The following is an 18,024-nucleotide window of genomic DNA, read 5'->3' as shown; positions in this document are numbered from 1 at the left end:
TCTTTTCTTCTATAAAAGAGTTCCTATTCTATAGAATCTTCTTTTGCTCTTGAGCTGTACTCATAGGAAAATGTAACTTATAAAATCCTTATTATAGGCTTGGTGCCTGTGGCTCAAGTGGCTAAGTCGCCAGCCACATACACCTGAGCTGGCGGGTTCGAATCCAGCCCGGGCCTGCCAAACAACAATGACAGCTGCAACCCAAAAATATCCAGGTGCTGTGGCAGGTGCCTATAGTCCCAGCTACTTGGGAGGCGGAGGCAGGAGACTTGCTTGAGCCCAGGAGTTGGAGGTTGCTGTGAGCTGTGATACCACAGCACTCTACCCAGAATGAAAGCCTGAGGCTCTGTCTCAAAAAAAATAAAATAAAAAATCCTTATTATAGCTCATTCAGTGAAATGTGCTTGGGGTAGGGGAACTTTAAAAATTCCCCCCAAACAAAGGTGAATGGGGAAGTTCAAAATACCCTCAATTTTGTCATATACTTGTGATTTACAGTTATGATAAAAACAGAAACAGCAACAACGAAAAGAATTTCACATGGAACATTATCCTTGAAAATTTTCCAATGTTATTTTGAGAATATGAAATTTAGGTTTGAAGTACCAGGTAGTTGAGAAAAGAAAAAGAAAAATGGGTAAGAGCTCTTCAATAAATGGCAGGTCTTTTCCAAATGTTCCACAGTCCAAATAGTTGTATCAGCTACATACACCTGTAAAATTATATGGAGTCTCCAAAATGGTTCCTTGACTTACACTTATCTGGGTTTTTGTTAGAAGAGATTCATTTCACTATGTGAACATATTTTTGTTGATGTGTTTATTTAATATTTATCAAAGTTAAAAAAAAAAACTCTGTTTCAGAAAATTTTCTAGATACCGTCTCAGTATTTATTTGTTAATGTAATTTTAAAATGCATGGCGCAGTTGGGGGTGATTACAAACAATACTGGATGAACATTATTAGCCGTCGCTTCACTAGTAATTATACCACTCCTCTGCATTTGAGATCTTTTCCCAGTCCCATCTTCTTGGTCAGTTGCCAAACAGTACAAACAAATTTTGTAAGAGAGATTAAAGAGAAAATAGGGCAAAGTACAAATTAAAAAACAACTAAAAACCGACACCCCCCCAAATTAAAATAGAATCTACCTCTGAAGATGTGAAACATTTTTCTTTTATCAAATTAGGAAATTATGTGAATAAAGTTAATAAGAAAAACAAATGTACATAGTTTTCCTCTCACACTGTAGTCAGTTCTTTGTCACTTATGCTAGAGCAGCGGTTCTCAACCGTTGTTACAAATGGAACAAAGGGGTTGCCACCCACAGGTTGAGAACTGCTGTGCTAGAGAATACAGTGACAATAATTGAATTTCTAAGATTGCAATCTCAGTCACAGTCATTTTTTTTTTTTTTAAGAAAGGAGTTGATTTTTTTAGGTATTTGGGGATATGGATATACATTTTAATAACAACTGGTATTTAAAAGGGGGACAAACTAATTTTTGAGTGCGATATTCCATTCCAATTACTCACACCTGGCTCACCTCCATTTAAAATCTATGATGTCAATAGCATTTCATTAAGAAAGTGCTAAGTTTAGTGAAACTAATAAGAAGTAATAATGGTTTGTATCAAGAGTTTTATAGTTGAAGAATTATTAGATTTACTGAATTGTGGTTTAATACTTTCTATATATTCTTTTCCTCTGGAATTGCAATAATATTTTGTGAAAACAAAACGTGTATATTTAAAACAAATGAGTACTCATGCCGGTCTCTAAGCCCTGAAGCCTTTCTAATCTTGAAGATTTAGCATTTTGAAAATTTAGCTAATGAATACCAAAACCATGTACTCCATAGAAAGATCCAAAAAGCTTCAGGAAATTGTCTCTATCCCTCTATGTTTTAGCATTCGAAATGCTTTTGATTGAATTCAATCTAGTAATCTTTGCAAGGTGCCTTATTTCACATTCTGAGAAGGAATCCCATATTCTTTTAAGGAGGGTAAAACTTGCTACATACTAATTTCCATCTTCATTTCATCAGGCCTTCAGGTTTATCATGTTTATTCCATTAATAATTATTTTAATGGCAGGCTGGAAACTGAATGAAACATATTTTCCTTTCACTTATTTATTATACCTACTCGTTAAGCAGCAAGTATATCCCAAGTTTAGCAAAGACAATGAAGAATGAAACCAAGATGTCATTCTCCTTATTTGTCTATCGCTGGGAAAGAGAAAATGAATCAAGAGGAGGGGTAAATGCTGAAGTGATGGAGGACGTGTACGCTGGTATAAAACCCTACAGATTAACTTCTAAGGGCCATTAGGAAACAGTCAAGCATTGCCAGCAAAGTGACCTGATCACATAATCATTTTAGTCTGATAGCAGGGAAGAAATTGGTTTGAGAGGTGGGAAGACGTAGGAAAAGATCATGAAGTTACTGCAGTAAACGGGACCATCACGAAGGTAGGAAGAGTTAGTTGGAAGAACAGGTAGAGGCAGGTCTGAAAGTATTGAGGGGCAAGGATATCCTAAGTAGAGGAAGGTTTATTTAAAACAAACAATCTATAACACAATATCTTAATCCAGGTGCGTGGAAGAATCACATTCCTGTACTCAGGCCCAGTGCCGGACTTACTGAGGCAGAGTCTCCAGAATGGTGCCCTAGCCATTTCCCCCCTTCATACCTGGGTCTTCTCCCAGGTGATTCAGATATAATTCACTGTCACAGTTATATTCACTTTCAAACTATACTTTATCAAATGTCCACATAATAAACTAGCAGGACAAATATAATTCCCAAAGCCAGGAAACTTCAATATTATTTATGTTGCTATGGGAAGAGCACAAAATGAAGTACTAATACCAGAATGAATTACTTGATGAAAATTTTTTTAGCAAATCCAAAGTAGGTAGAATAATAAGTAATGTAATGCCAGTAAATGACAAAATAACTAAAAGGATGAAAATCTGGAATGAGCTAATGGGATTTTTTTCTTCCTTTTTTTATATATATTTTTTATTTTGAGAGAGTCTCCCTCAGTCATCACGGCTAGAGTGCAGAGGCTGGTCACAGAGCACAGCAATCTCTAACTACGGAGTTAAAGCCACCCTCCTGCCTAAGCCTCCCAAGTGGCTGAGAATACAGACATGAGTCACCACACCTGGCTAATTTTTTTTCTGTTTTTAGTAGAGATGGGGTTTTGCTCTTACTCAGGCTGGTCTCAAAGTCCGGACCTCAAGCCATCCTCCCACTAGTGCCTTCCAGAGTGCTAGGATTACTAGCATGAGCCATTGTGCCTGTACAGATTTAATAATTTAATAACATCTAAGGTAGTTAACCACTAATAAAAATTGCAAAATAGTTTTAAACTTGTGATACCTTGCAAAATGTTAAAAGTATTTTAAAAGTAGCTTTAAAGTATTATAAACGGACATTAAGGTTTATGTTCATTAAAATAATATAGGCAATATTGATTACATAGACACATTTATTTGAAAAGACAAAGTATAGGTTGAGTATACCTTATCCAAAATGCCTGAGACCAGAAATCCTTCTGATTGGAGATATTTTCAGATTTTGGAATATCTGCATATATATCTCAGGGATAGGACCCACATCTAAACACAAAATGCATTCATGTTTCATACACATCTTATATCCATAGTAGTCTGAAGGTAATGTTTATAATATTTTTAATTATTTTGTATATGAAAGACATTGTATTAATTACTGATTTGTGAAATTTTCCACTTGTGGTGTCTTATTAGCCCTTAAAAAGTTTCAAATTTTGGAGCATTTTGGATTTCAGATTAGGGATGCTTAACCTGTACTTTAAATGCTATACAGAGATTTCCAAGGACACTTTCTTAGTGCTACGTGGTGTTGAATCAGTTCTAGAAATTTTAGGACAGTAATATATTAACAACATATCAGGACATCATTGTAGCCACAACCCCTAGGTACTTTAGAATGAGCTTGGCCAAAATTTCCTATGACCTCACTATTATCACATCTAAATATTTCCAAATGCTTAATGTAGAAGATGTCACCTTAAAATAACACAGGATAATATAATTTTCTCACAAAAAATCGGAGCTTTATTAACAAAAGTATAAAAGTGTTATGAATGCATTGCATTTCTACCAAGCGATAGGTTTCAAGGAGATCAATGAGAAAATATGCAAAAGTAAAAGTTGAGATTTGTAATGATTTTCTATTGGCTTATTTTGGTTGGTTTTAACCCGTATCAGTTCCTGATTGGAGAGTGTGCTCCTGTAAATTAGTTTATAATAACAAAATTTTAAAGAAGGATATCAGAATGAGGTAAAAGTAGGGATTAATAAAATTTGAACATATATCTTTGTGATAAAATGCTACTAAACCAAAAGTTACTAAAAATAATAACCAAATTATCTGCATACTTCACAAGCATACTTTTCTGTTAAACTTATGTAACATATGTAAAAATGTCAAATAAAAGCATATTCTATTGTGTAATGTTAAAATATTTTAGCTTTAAAATCAGATAATAGGAATCTCCTGTAGTTAGAGTATAATTTGTGAACAAAAGTTGACCTACTGTGGATCATAAAAACAATTTCGTAATAAAATAGGAATAAGTACTTTTTTCTATGTTAAAGCACATTATTAATCTATTATGGTTAGTTGGTATTACCCTCAAATTTAATAATAAAATGCAAACCACAGTTTGAAAATTCCTGGTTTAAAGAACATTTCGATGGACTTCAATAATCTTTTAAAGGCATCTATTATGCATATCTTACTACTAGAACAGTTGTCAGTGCTAATCACATAATAAATTTGCTATTCTTTATTGACAGTAAAGACCCCCTGCTTTACAAATGAGCCATACAAATATACATACAATTATTGCTCACTCTATATCAGTTTTAAAGATCTTTTAAGTTTCTTCAAATACTTATTAATGAAGAAAAACAGATGGAAGTATAAAAACAATCTCAATGCATTCTGAATATAAACTCTGTAGTGCAGATTACTGAATATTTTAAAGTTTTAAAATTAATTACCCAAAGAAGGCCTCCTGTCACCTCCCATCACATCTTCCTAATTCCCTTTTTCTGAGGAATTGATCTGTTATTAAAATCCAGACCAAAGGAAAAGGGAGAAAGCTAAATAGTTGAATGTTATAAACTCCGGGATTAATATGTTTTAATATAAGAACTATTATTAAGTTTGCCTTGTTCAAAGAGGCTCTGACCATATGTTAGGAAAAAGGTCAGGAAGATTCTTACTTATCTATCCATTTGCAGAAAAATATTTATTTATTTTGTCAGTACAGAAATTATATGGTCATACATGTTGTGGTGTGCTGGTAAATATTTATCAACAGGCTTGCCAAAAATAAAAAGCCCTAATGTGCTGAGGTTGCCAATTTCTGTGGAATAAATACTCCCACATAGCTGATTTTGAGTTATCAAAACGACACAAGTGAATCTACAATTTGGAAATATGCAAATTAGCTATTATAATGTACTTCTAGAACACAAATCCAAAAGATGTAAGTAATCGCACAAATACAGATAATACAGAGAGTGCCAAAAATTGTATACATATTTTAAGAAAGGAAAGAACTATATTAAATTTAAAATAAACAATTCACACTTGACTTCTGCTATTTCACTTGGTCTTAGCCAAAAGGCTGAGAAGCGATAACTTCTGCTATTTCAAGAGGTGCTCAACAGAAGTTGTCCTTATCTTTCACTGTCAGTATATTGGGTATTACAAATTTAATGCAGTTTTTTTCTTTCTTACATTATGTATACATTTTTGACACCCTCTCTGGTAAAATAAATAGGAAATACTTTTTGGTATTGATTACACATTAAAAACATATTTATTTATAAATTTACATAATTTATTTTTATATCTTTGTTTAATTGATACCTCTCATAATTCTTGAAATTCTAATAGTGATCAGGTGTATTGTAGGATACCACTCTAGCACACCACTTACAGAATCTAGACTCAAAGACTGCCCCAGTGAGAAAAATGTTCTGGGATAAAGAGAAGATCTCTTCAACTAAAACTAGTTAAAGTTTCTAACAATAATGAGAATGCATAAATGGATCTCCTCCCATAATCTATGGCAATCCTTTCTCTTAAATTTCATTCTTTCTTCCTGATTGAATTTTGGCCTCTAGTGGTAGCTTCTAGAAGTATTATTATTACCAAAGTGTTAAAAAAAGAAAAACAAATCTTAACCATCATCAATATAACATAGCCATTATACTATTTTTTCTAAATAATATTTTTTCTTACACTACTTATTAGTATCTTGTATCAATAAAATCTCATGAAAGATAACAGGATAAAATAGTCACTGAACTTGGAGACACAAATCTTAGCCTGTTTTCCTGAATTTACACTGCTGGAGAAAAATCATTTAATATATCTGAACTTAAATTACCATACCTATGAACTATTATTAGTGTGCACACTTTTATGGATAAAGAAAATAAGCGTTGTAATTATAAAAATGAAATCATGGCACACTTGAATCCTACCTAAACAATGGCTGATTTCTGGGCATAAAGGTAAAAGGGTTTCATTGTGTGGTTTCCTTAGCAGCTCGCTATTTGAATAAGCAGAAGCTGTGGGAAGGCATTGTCTTCATCAGCAAAATCATTCAAACCTCCAGTTGGAATTTTACTGGATTGGTTATTATTAGAACAAAAGTGACTAAATAAACTCTTATGACACTATATGAAGTACATTTAACAGGTCTCTCCATAGCTTTATAGATGAATATAAACTTAACTTAAAAGCTGATGCACATTTTCCCTTACCTGACAAATAGGGAAAAACTTAGAATCAATTTATTCATTTTTACTTCATAAAATCTTAGCATTTTAGAGCTGAAGTATACCTTATACCCTAGAATTCCAAACCCTTCACATGGAAGCTAAGCTCCATGAGGGCAGCTGCCCAGTGTTGTACAGTTGATTACTGACAGGGCAGAATGTAACTGGGTCTGCAGACTTCATTGCCTACCAGCACTGAAGGACATTAATCTTAGAGTAAACCATTACCTCTTGGAGGACTCTCTTCATCTTTAATAATAGCGTCTTTACTGCTGTGCAGTCCTGTAACATCAGTCTGAAGGGCAGAGAATCTACGCCTCCGTTTTCCTCCACACCTTGAGGGGGCCAATCTGTAGATGGACTTGTGGGCGTGCGGCTGATTCGAGAACACCTGGTTTCCTGATCAACGTCTTTTGTTAATTTCAGGGAAAGGTTCCTAACAGGAAAAAAAAAAAAAAAAGAAGAAGAGGAAAAAGAACAACAATTACAACACATCACGCATTTCCAAAGCTGTTAATCAATGTTACCAGCATGACAGAAAAAATGTCTGTGACCTTCATCACTTCTTCATATTTATCTTTGAAAATTCTCAGACCTTCTTAGAAATTATGAATTGAGCCAATTGTATATTTAGTGGTGAGGTACAATGACAGTTACTGTTTTAGATTATAATCTTTCCCCAACTAGCATTTCATTTATACATAACACATCTAACTCAAACCCTGGTCAAAAACTGCAAAAATATATATATATATAAAATAATAATAAAATAAAAATAAAATGTTTTGAGTCAACAAAAGTCAATGAAAGATAAAGTTCATATCTAGGCTTTTGAAAATATGTGTATACTTAAAAATTAACTGGAAAGAAATGATAAGGCAGCAGAAAATTAAGAGAAAATAAATTTAATAATTATTACTTTAAATTGCTAAAGCAATTAATGATCACTTTAGGGATTAAGAAAGGCAGTATACATAGTATTTTTTAAAAAGTGAAAAAAATGAAAAGCAGATAACTCTTATGCTTGTATCTACATACATCTATACACACACACACCTATGTATGTAGCTACTCTCTGTGATCACATGACAAGATCACTGACCAACCTGAATAGGGAAAGAAAAAAATGCACTGGCATTTGCCACTGAGATCAGGTAAAGATACAAATAAGAAAATATATCAGAAGAAAAAGAAAATACATCTTTATTAATTTTATTTAAATCTAATTATTCACAAACAGCATAATTTAATTTACAAATTACCAGATAATCAATAAAGAAAACACATTTTTGGATCATATTCAACTGTTTACTTGTCTTCACAGGAATAGTGAAGTGAAAAGAGTAATTACTACCCCTACTGAAATATACATATTCATTCATTCACTATACTGAAATCTTGAATGATCACGGCTATGATTTTTTGAGGCTGACTATTGGCCAAGTAATATGCTAACCATTTCATGTATGTTAATTCACTCAAACCCTGAAGATAGAGAAAAGGAACAGATTCATATTCCATGAGGAAACTGAACCACAGATAACTAACTTTTCTCATAGGTAAGAAACGGACCTGAAATGGACTAACTTAAGCACGTTTGCAACACAAGATTTTTTCCCTACTAACACACAATGTGCATACATCCGAGGTAATACTTTACATTGTACTTATTATATCTTAGTACTCTTATACAGTCTTTAACATGGTAAATCATTTGATGCTCACAACAACATTTTTAGGTTGGTACTACCAAAATGCACATTTCTCGATTGAGGTATTTGAGTCTGAGAGGTAAAGGACCTTATCAATGGTCACACATCTGAGAAGGGGTACACCTGAGAGCTGAATGTATGCTAGCTTAAACCACTAACCAATGTGAAGCAAGATAGCAAACGAACAAAAACAACATATTTATACAAAGAATAATTGTTTTCACTTCAAAATATATCTTTATCTGACATGACTGAATCATTTTGATTAAATGATTATATTTAATCATATAATTATACCATTTAACTGTAGTCAACTATACAAACATTCTTTTTTTTTTTTTTTTGCAGTTTTGGCCCGGGTTGGATTTGAACCCGCCACCCCTGGTTTATGGGGCTGGCTCTCTACTCCTTGAGCCACATGTGCCACCCTATACAAACATCCTTAAAGGTTCCTATTTTATGTTAATGCCATCTATGTTTATTTTTTCTAAGGCTAATAAGAATAAAATAGAGTATAAAAATTAGAAGATGCAGTACATGTATAGTAAATTACAGTCGTACTTCACATAAGTATTTTAGTAAAAACAGAATTTTCAAAGCTCGATCAGGATTAAGTTGTGAACTAGCCTGGTGTTTGGCACATATTAGTTTGTCTCAGCAAATAATTGTATAACTGATATTGAGTACACAAATACAATAACAAGTGAATAATAAAGCACAATTCTTTGTAATAATCTATGCATATGAGTCTCATTTACACAGAAATTTTTCTGCATGGTAAATTGTTACGTATTGTAGAGCTGCCACCCATGGTTCTAAGTTCTCCAGCACACTTAACAACAAAACAATTAAACATTCTTATAATTCCTTTTAATTAGTTTCCTGATTCTTTAAAACTGTCCAATTTTGGATCTAAACATCCGTGAGGACTGACCAAACTCTCAGGAGCCATGCTAATGGAAAGTTCTAAGACTCTCTTTCAAGGAATTACTGCCAATTATTATTTACCACTTAGGAATTTAAGGACCTCTGTCATTTTCAAACGATTAAGATGAGCCACATACAGAAATGCATTCAGCAGATAAAATTAGCCATTTGTTTTATACATCAATAATTTGGACCTATTCTTAATTACAAAAGAGAATGATGGCATTTTTCACTATTTCTGTAAACGTCCACATTGTACCTGGAAAAGTAAGAGAGCCTGAAGTTTCAGAGACAAGGAGGATTCTCTCACTGACTTCAAGAGACTCCCTGCAGTTATTAACTTAATAGTTGATACCAAACAAAAATAACTAATATTATTTCACACAGAAAAAAACAAATCAATTTCTCTTGAAACATTTCACTCCACATGTAGAAACAGACCACTACAAGGCTGTAAAAATAAAACCATTCTTAATGAGGCAGAAGCAGGGCCAGTACCCAGCTTCCAGGGCCAGCACAGCCTTTTTATGTTTATGACCACTGTCCTTCAGACTTATTGGTGCCTATGGTGTACAACTGTTTGATATTTTGACCATTAATGTTTTTAAGATATAGCTTTGCGCAGTGGCAGTATCGTAGCCAATGAGGTTTATCCGAGGTGCGATTATTGCTAATTAAGATATTATTGGGCCCAAAATACCCAAACGTCTTTGGGTAAACTCACCTAAAATATATGCTGGTGGTTGACAAGAAAAAAGAAGAAAAATCTCTATCATGTGAGGCCAGAGTGCCCTCAGGACAGATGACCCACAAAAAGGCCAGGGAGAGTAGAACGAGATTCAGGTGATCTCATGTTCCTGCATTAGCAGGGTTCACTCTAGATAACACAATCCGCGCACTTTCAGATATATAACTCCCTCTGTCTCTGCCAACTCTCTGAATTACACTTTCAGGGAATTGAAAAAATGTGCTTTATATCACAAAAGATAGTCACTTAACTTGGCAAAAAAAAAAAAAAAGTATGATATTGAAGCTGGATACAGTGGTTCATTAATCACTCTCATTACTATAAACAAAAAATCAAAGACAATGTCATCTCCCCTGAGCACATTTATACGTAGTTTACTCTCCCCGTGTCAACTCCATGAATCAACAGTAAAATTGCTCAGTAATATTTACATGTGCCTTATTGCTTTTGAATGCTGACCAAATTTTTAAAATTTAAAATTTAGTGATGTTTAGCTAAAGCTGAATTGAGAGTTACAAACATTTCTCTGTCCATAAATTCCACAGTATCAGTTCTTTGTAAAATTAATAGCAAAACTCATAAACACTACATTTTAAACGTATTCTTGAAAGATTAGAGGATTCAAGACTTTGAACTAGTTTCAACATTTAACCTGAAGTACTGTGGTGAACTGGCTTTGGACTATTGTCCCGGGGATGGTTTAGGTGAAAGGAATTTTCTACCAAGCTAGTTCAGAAAAAATTCTTCTCTAATTCTATTTTCAAATTTACATACAATGCCGCACCCCCGGCATCAAGCCGTGGCGGGATGGCTCTGTCCGCGTTGTAAAAACTGTGGTAAGGCGGTGAGTGCTCCCCGGAGCGTTGCCCCCGGTCCCCCTGGCCTGCGACAGCAGCGCATAAGTTGCCTAGCATGCCTTTTAGTGAACGTAAGAATTCATGAGGTGCGGCATAAAGGCCTGAATAACCTTTACCCTGAAACCTGTTTGAAACTTGTTTGTTGAGTTGAATGGTTAATTGTTGCTTGAATGTCCTCAGAAACTAAGAATAAACATAATGACTTACTAATCCATGACTTCATCTATACAATGGAGACTAGATGTCTCCAAGGGAACACGTTCCCACCATAAAGGTCAGTTAATTGAAACAATGTATCAAGAGAATGCAGGGATGATAAGTTAAGATGTTCCTACCAGATACCCGCTCCCTCCGGTCTCTTATCTCTACCTTATGTCCCTTTGAAACTGTTTCTTTGAAATAAGTTTTCTATGAAATTGCTTTCTCTATAATTTTGTCACTATACACTTAAAACATATACATAATTCACTATCAATTCACTAACAACATAAAAATCATAATCAAATATAAAAATATAAAAATACAAAATGTGAACAAAGCAGTTTTACAAAGAAAGAAGGTTTAAACATAGATAAAAAGAAGTAAAAGAGTAACTGCTGATAAGCAGCAGTCCTTTGTTCCCCCTTACGGGCAGAAACATTGTCTAAGAAAAGACAGTTGACTACTCCCATCTACAAAACTCGATAAGAACTTTGTAAGCATCAGCAAGTCATAAAAATATCTTTTGTAGTTTGTAAGACATTGTCAAAAATGTATAAATACCATGCCTAAAAATCAGTAAAGTACAGCTGCTTTCATCATCACTTGTGGTGTCTAGTAGTCTGTCAATTCACCCTGCGTCGACCTTCCAATCAACCTGAGCCGTTCGCCCAGAAAGCCCTCGGACTGAGACTCATTCGACTGGCGGTCCGCGGCAGCTGGCGCCCTCGAACAGGGACCTGAAGGACAGGTGATCTTTCTTTTTCTTTCTTTCCTCTCTTTTCAGATTGAAGGCGACTCTCACCAGGGAGCTCGAGTCCCGCCGGTAAAGGCTGACCGGTTAAGTGTGAGTAATCCGCAGGACAACATGGGGCATACATTAGCAAAAGAGGAACACATGCTCGGTGTCATGATACAGCGTTTGTTAGAAAAAAATGGTTTTCATGTGTCTCTCAAACGGTTGGAGGAGCTTATGCATTTCATAAAGTTGGTTAGTCCTTGGTTTCTGGAGGAAGGCTCTCTCTCTCTCTCCGACTGGAAGAGAGTGGGACGCAAAATGCGGAATTACATGCAGGAACATGGGGAGCAGGTTTTGCCCCCACAAGCTTTTCCTTTGTGGTTACAGGTTAGAGAACTTTTAGCTGACAATACCTTTTTAGAAGCATTCATAAGAGAAACTGATTCGGAGGCTGGAAGCCCTGAAACTAAGGTGGCACCCATTTACGATGAAGTCCCCCCAGAGGCTCTTAAAGACCCCGAGCCAATATCTAATGCTGAGGGCGTCATTCCCTCAGCTCCAACACTCAAAAATATTCTACCGCCGCTCCCACCGGTTGATAATTCATCGGATAGTGACGAGTGGGATGTGGTGGATGAATTTACTAAACCAGATGAAAAAGATAACATGCATGATTTCATTCACCCTCGCCGAGCTTATCCGGCAGTCCGTGTGCCTGTGACTACACCCAGGCCAACTTTGCGGGCTCCACTTCCCCGTGTGCCTCCTTGTCTCCCCCCGCCGCCCATAGGCTTTCAGGCGGCGGTGCGAGAAGCCCGTCAGCAGGGAGATTTTACTTTCGCTTTCCCGGTACGTTTTCCTACCGAGGAAAGGGCACCACCCACCTGGGAACCTCTGTCGTTAAAGACACTTAAAGAATTGCAACAAGCTGTCCGTACATCGGGAGCTTCTGCCCCTTATACTTTACAAATTGTAGAATCAATCAGTAGTCAGTGGCTTACTCCGTATGATTGGCAACAAACGGCCAAGGCCACGCTTTCCCCAGGTGACTATATTTTATAGAGAACAGAATATGAAGATAGATGCAGAGAAAGCGTTAATCAACATGTAGGTAGAAAGGCACAGCCCACGTTATCTATGCTTTTAGGAACAGATGAATTTGCCACCTCTGAAAATCAAATTAAACTACCACGGCAATTTTTAGAAATGATTAACCACAATGCAGTTTCTGCTTGGCGCAGAATACCTCCTCCAGGTACTAAGGGCACAACTTTAGCAGGCATAAAACAGGGTATGGAAGAGTCCTATCCTGACTTTATTTCTCGCCTAGAAGAAGCTATTAATAGAATGCTCCCACCGTCTGAAGGCACAGCATTATTACTCAAGCAGTTGGCTTGGGAAAATGCAAATACGCTGTGTCAGGACTTAATACGTCCACTCAGGAAAACAGGTACAATACAAGATTATATTAAAGCATGCATGGATGCCTCACCAGCAATCGTACAAGGAATGGCGTTTGCTGCAGCTATGCGGGGTCAGAAATTCAGTTCATATGTTAAAAGTGCTTTTGATAGAGACCCCAGTAATACATGTTTCGGGTGTGACCCCCCACATGACTTACCCACTTGTTATAATTGTGGGAAGCCAGGTCATATACAGAAGGATTGTAAGAAATCCACCGGTGCTAATAACAATAATAGTAAGTCTCGTGGGCTACCCCCGGGACCATGCCCTCGTTGTAAGAAGGGCAGGCACTGGAGAAATGAATGTAAATCTAAGTTTCATAAAGATGGAACCCCCTTGTCTGACAAGGGTGCAAATGCTAATAATGGCAATAGGTCAAAAAACTAGATGAGGGGCATTCTCCCAGCCCCGACCCCAAGGGAGAGCCTAAGTCTACTGTAGTACAACCTTTTTTAGAACCTACATCTACCACTAATTGTATACCGCCAAAATGGACAATTCATGACCTCCCGCGTGGAACTCCTGGCAGTGCAGGCCTTGATCTTGCCAGCTCTAAAGACATAATTATATCTAAACATGATGGTGTTACTCTAGTTCCTACTGGAATTAAAGGAAAATTGTTACCGGGCACAGTGGGTGTTATTTTAGGTCGCAGTTCCAATTATACCAAACATTTTGAAGTTATTCCGGGAGTTATTGATTCTGACACTGAGAATACAATTAAAGTCATGGTAAAGTCTTTAGTAGAAACTACACAAATTCATAAGGGACAAAGAATTGCTCAGTTATTGTTGTTGCCATATATACCACTTCCCACCTATCACTTACATGATGCCAGGGGAGAGGGTCAATTTGGATTTACTGATCAGGACTGTGTAGCTCTCATATGTTTGGGAATATGAGTTACAAACTATTGGAAGTCCTAATTATAATGAAACCTGTTTATCTGTTAACTCATTACCTCTCCCTAACTGTAAAGAAAAATATAGAAATAAAAATCAATTCTGGGAATCATCATTAACTACCTGTTGATTTACAAGATGATCCTTGGTATGATAATTCTGCTTTACAAGTTTTACATACTGTTAATCAGTTAATTCGACCTAAGAGGTTTGTAGCTGCTTTAATTCTCGGTATTTTAGCTTTAATTTCTATAGTCACAACATTTGCGGTAGCCACTACTGCTTTGGTTCAAGAAGTTCACACAGCTCACTTTGTTAATTCTCTCAGCAGCAACATAACTCTAGCTTTAATGACTCAAGCCAGCATAGATAATAAACTTGAAGCAAAACTTAACATCCTAGAAGAAGTAGTTTTAGCCTTAGGACAAGATATAAAGTTTATACAACATAAACTCCAAACCAGATGTCATTCTGCCTTTCCTGCTATTTGTGTAACTCCTTTACCTTATAATATGTCCACTTCCTGGGACAAAACTAAAGCTCATCTACAGGGTGTCTGGAAGGACAATGATATTACACATGATTTACATACTCTTCAAAAAGATATCACTGCCATCAGTGAAGCTCATTTACCTAGCACTTCTCTTGATTCACTGGCTCAATCCCTCTCTGACAATCTTAAATCTTTAAATCCTGTGTCCTGGATTCAGTACATTGTGTTTATTGTCATTATTGGATGCTTGATATTCTGTGTTGTTTTACTGTTACCTTGTCTCCTTCGTTGTGTCTTTTCCTCCTTAAAGGCTGTTCGCCAAGACCTCTTTGAGCTACGTTTCATTAACAAAAAAGGGGGAAATGCCGCACCCCCGGCATCAAGCCGTGGCGGGATGGCTCTGTCCGCGTTGTAAAAACTGTGGTAAGGCGGTGAGTGCTCCCCGGAGCGTTGCCCCCGGTCCCCCTGGCCTGCGACAGCAGCGCATAAGTTGCCTAGCATGCCTTTTAGTGAACGTAAGAATTCATGAGGTGCGGCATAAAGGCCTGAATAACCTTTACCCTGAAACCTGTTTGAAACTTGTTTGTTGAGTTGAATGGTTAATTGTTGCTTGAATGTCCTCAGAAACTAAGAATAAACATAATGACTTACTAATCCATGACTTCATCTATACAATGGAGACTAGATGTCTCCAAGGGAACACGTTCCCACCATAAAGGTCAGTTAATTGAAACAATGTATCAAGAGAATGCAGGGATGATAAGTTAAGATGTTCCTACCAGATACCCGCTCCCTCCGGTCTCTTATCTCTACCTTATGTCCCTTTGAAACTGTTTCTTTGAAATAAGTTTTCTATGAAATTGCTTTCTCTATAATTTTGTCACTATACACTTAAAACATATACATAATTCACTATCAATTCACTAACAACATAAAAATCATAATCAAATATAAAAATATAAAAATACAAAATGTGAACAAAGCAGTTTTACAAAGAAAGAAGGTTTAAACATAGATAAAAAGAAGTAAAAGAGTAACTGCTGATAAGCAGCAGTCCTTTGTTCCCCCTTACGGGCAGAAACATTGTCTAAGAAAAGACAGTTGACTACTCCCATCTACAAAACTCGATAAGAACTTTGTAAGCATCAGCAAGTCATAAAAATATCTTTTGTAGTTTGTAAGACATTGTCAAAAATGTATAAATACCATGCCTAAAAATCAGTAAAGTACAGCTGCTTTCATCATCACTTGTGGTGTCTAGTAGTCTGTCAATTCACCCTGCGTCGACCTTCCAATCAACCTGAGCCGTTCGCCCAGAAAGCCCTCGGACTGAGACTCATTCGACTGGCGGTCCGCGGCAATACAAGTTTAATGAGAAAACATTTATCTTGACATGAGCCAAAAAATGATTAAAACACTTTTCCCTACCAGAGAGCAAAAATAAAAATATTTTCATACTTTTTTTCTCCTTCAGTTACAATTAGAAGCATTATTTTGATAGTGAGAAGTTTTTCTTCCCACCCATATGTACCCTTCAAATCATTTGAAAACTCCCCAACAATGGTGAAAATAACTAACAAAATATAAGCTCATGTCAGATGCACAGTGTTGATTTTCTTCCCTGTCACATAAACCCCTCCTTATCCAGAGCACTGACATCTTCATGTCTATGGCCAAAAAGCATCTCAATGTTTCTATACTTTATAATGTGACTGATTTCTGAACTAAATTTCCAAGGAACAGAAAAGCCAAAGTAACTTCTATTTGCCAAGCATAAGAAATAAGCATATGTAAATGAATGCCTTTCAAAGCTTCATTAAGTAGATTCTTCGCAGAAAATAATAGTTTTATAAATTCTTAACTTGGGTAACTTACTGTTATTTAAATCTCATTGTAAAAAGGTCCAGGTTATTTATGGAGAGTTTAACCTTACCTGGATTAATTCTAGATAGGCACAATGATATAAATCTGTATTAATGAACCAGCATTCCCAGAACCTAACCAAAACTTTCTGTTTAAGAAACTACTCACAAAAAGGTTACTGATGATGAATGAGCTATATGTATTGTTTTCCATACTTCCTTTCAAAATATCTTGTTTGTCTAAAAGTATCATTTTAGGAAAAACTTGTATCTCAAATTGTTCTATAATTGGATATTTAGATCATATTTCTGGAAGGGATGAAAACAGCATTTTCCTCTATAGAAGTAAAATAGTTATGAGACCTTAACACTTTATATTTAGATAAGAGTTTACATGTGACAAACTTTACCCCTATCTGTCACTACCTGTGATAGTGACAGAAAGATAAGACAGAGTCCAAATAACATAGCTCACAAGGTCTTTCATGATCTAGCTACTGCCTGCCTCATCAAATCTCATCGCATAACACTCTGGGTTCCAAACACAGGGGCCTTTACTGAGGCCCTGAAATGTGCCATGGTCATCCTGCCTCCGGATCTTTGTATATGTTGTTCTATCTACTTCGAATGTGCCCCTTACCTACTCAGATCTCCCCTAGGACAAGTTATTTCTTCAGGGAAACTTTTGTATCTGGTACCCCACCCTTGAAAAATACATAGGGCCCTCCTTTCTATGATAAGCCTTCCTTTGTAGCATTTAATCACACATGCCGTTAAAAAGCCAGTGAAGGGGGCCTCTGAGAACTCACTGGACTGAGCGATCTATACTTCACCTCATGTTCCGAATGCAAAGAAATACTAGACAGGTTATAACCACAGTTACTGTTAAACATATTTCAGTGCAAAAGGGAAAGAGATGATCTTCCAAAGGAGAAAAATCAAAACAGCAAAATTATACAAATATCCACTGTGGTAATTTTAGGATGAACTTGGAAGGACTGTAAAATCAAAGGCTGCAAAAGCCTGTATGCCTAGGGAGATACAGGAGAGTTTCTACCACCAACAAAGAGGCTATGAGCTCCAAACTTCTAAAAAGACTCTAAAATCAACCCAATGTACTTATCAATTAGCTCTAAAGGAAGACAGTACAGACTCTAAGTACAGATTCTCAAAAATATTTCATCCATAATATCTGGGAAGTATTCAAATTTGTAGATATGCAAAGAAAGAGAAAAACCATTCACAGACACTATGTGATGATGCATATA

The 18,024-nt window shown here is 36.1% G+C and overlaps 1 protein-coding gene and 1 pseudogene across 3 annotated transcripts in view; one reads left to right on the top strand and one right to left on the bottom strand.

Annotated features, from left to right (window-relative positions):
- Nucleotides 1–18,024, bottom strand: part of CCSER1 (coiled-coil serine rich protein 1) — a 702,132-nt gene that overhangs the window by 245,625 nt on the left and 438,483 nt on the right. For all 3 annotated transcript variants that reach the window (XM_053607732.1, XM_053607875.1, XM_053607808.1), the window contains exon 6: nt 7,083–7,290. In XM_053607732.1, coding sequence (XP_053463707.1) covers nt 7,083–7,290 — 208 coding nt within the window. The remainder of the gene's footprint in view (nt 1–7,082; nt 7,291–18,024) is intronic.
- On the top strand, nt 10,107–10,235 carry LOC128591911 (uncharacterized; annotated as a pseudogene).

The sequence above is a fragment of the Nycticebus coucang genome, chromosome 1, assembly GCF_027406575.1.
Source record: "Nycticebus coucang isolate mNycCou1 chromosome 1, mNycCou1.pri, whole genome shotgun sequence".
Lineage (NCBI taxonomy): Eukaryota > Metazoa > Chordata > Mammalia > Primates > Lorisidae > Nycticebus > Nycticebus coucang.
This window is presented reverse-complemented; position numbering and strand designations above follow the sequence as displayed.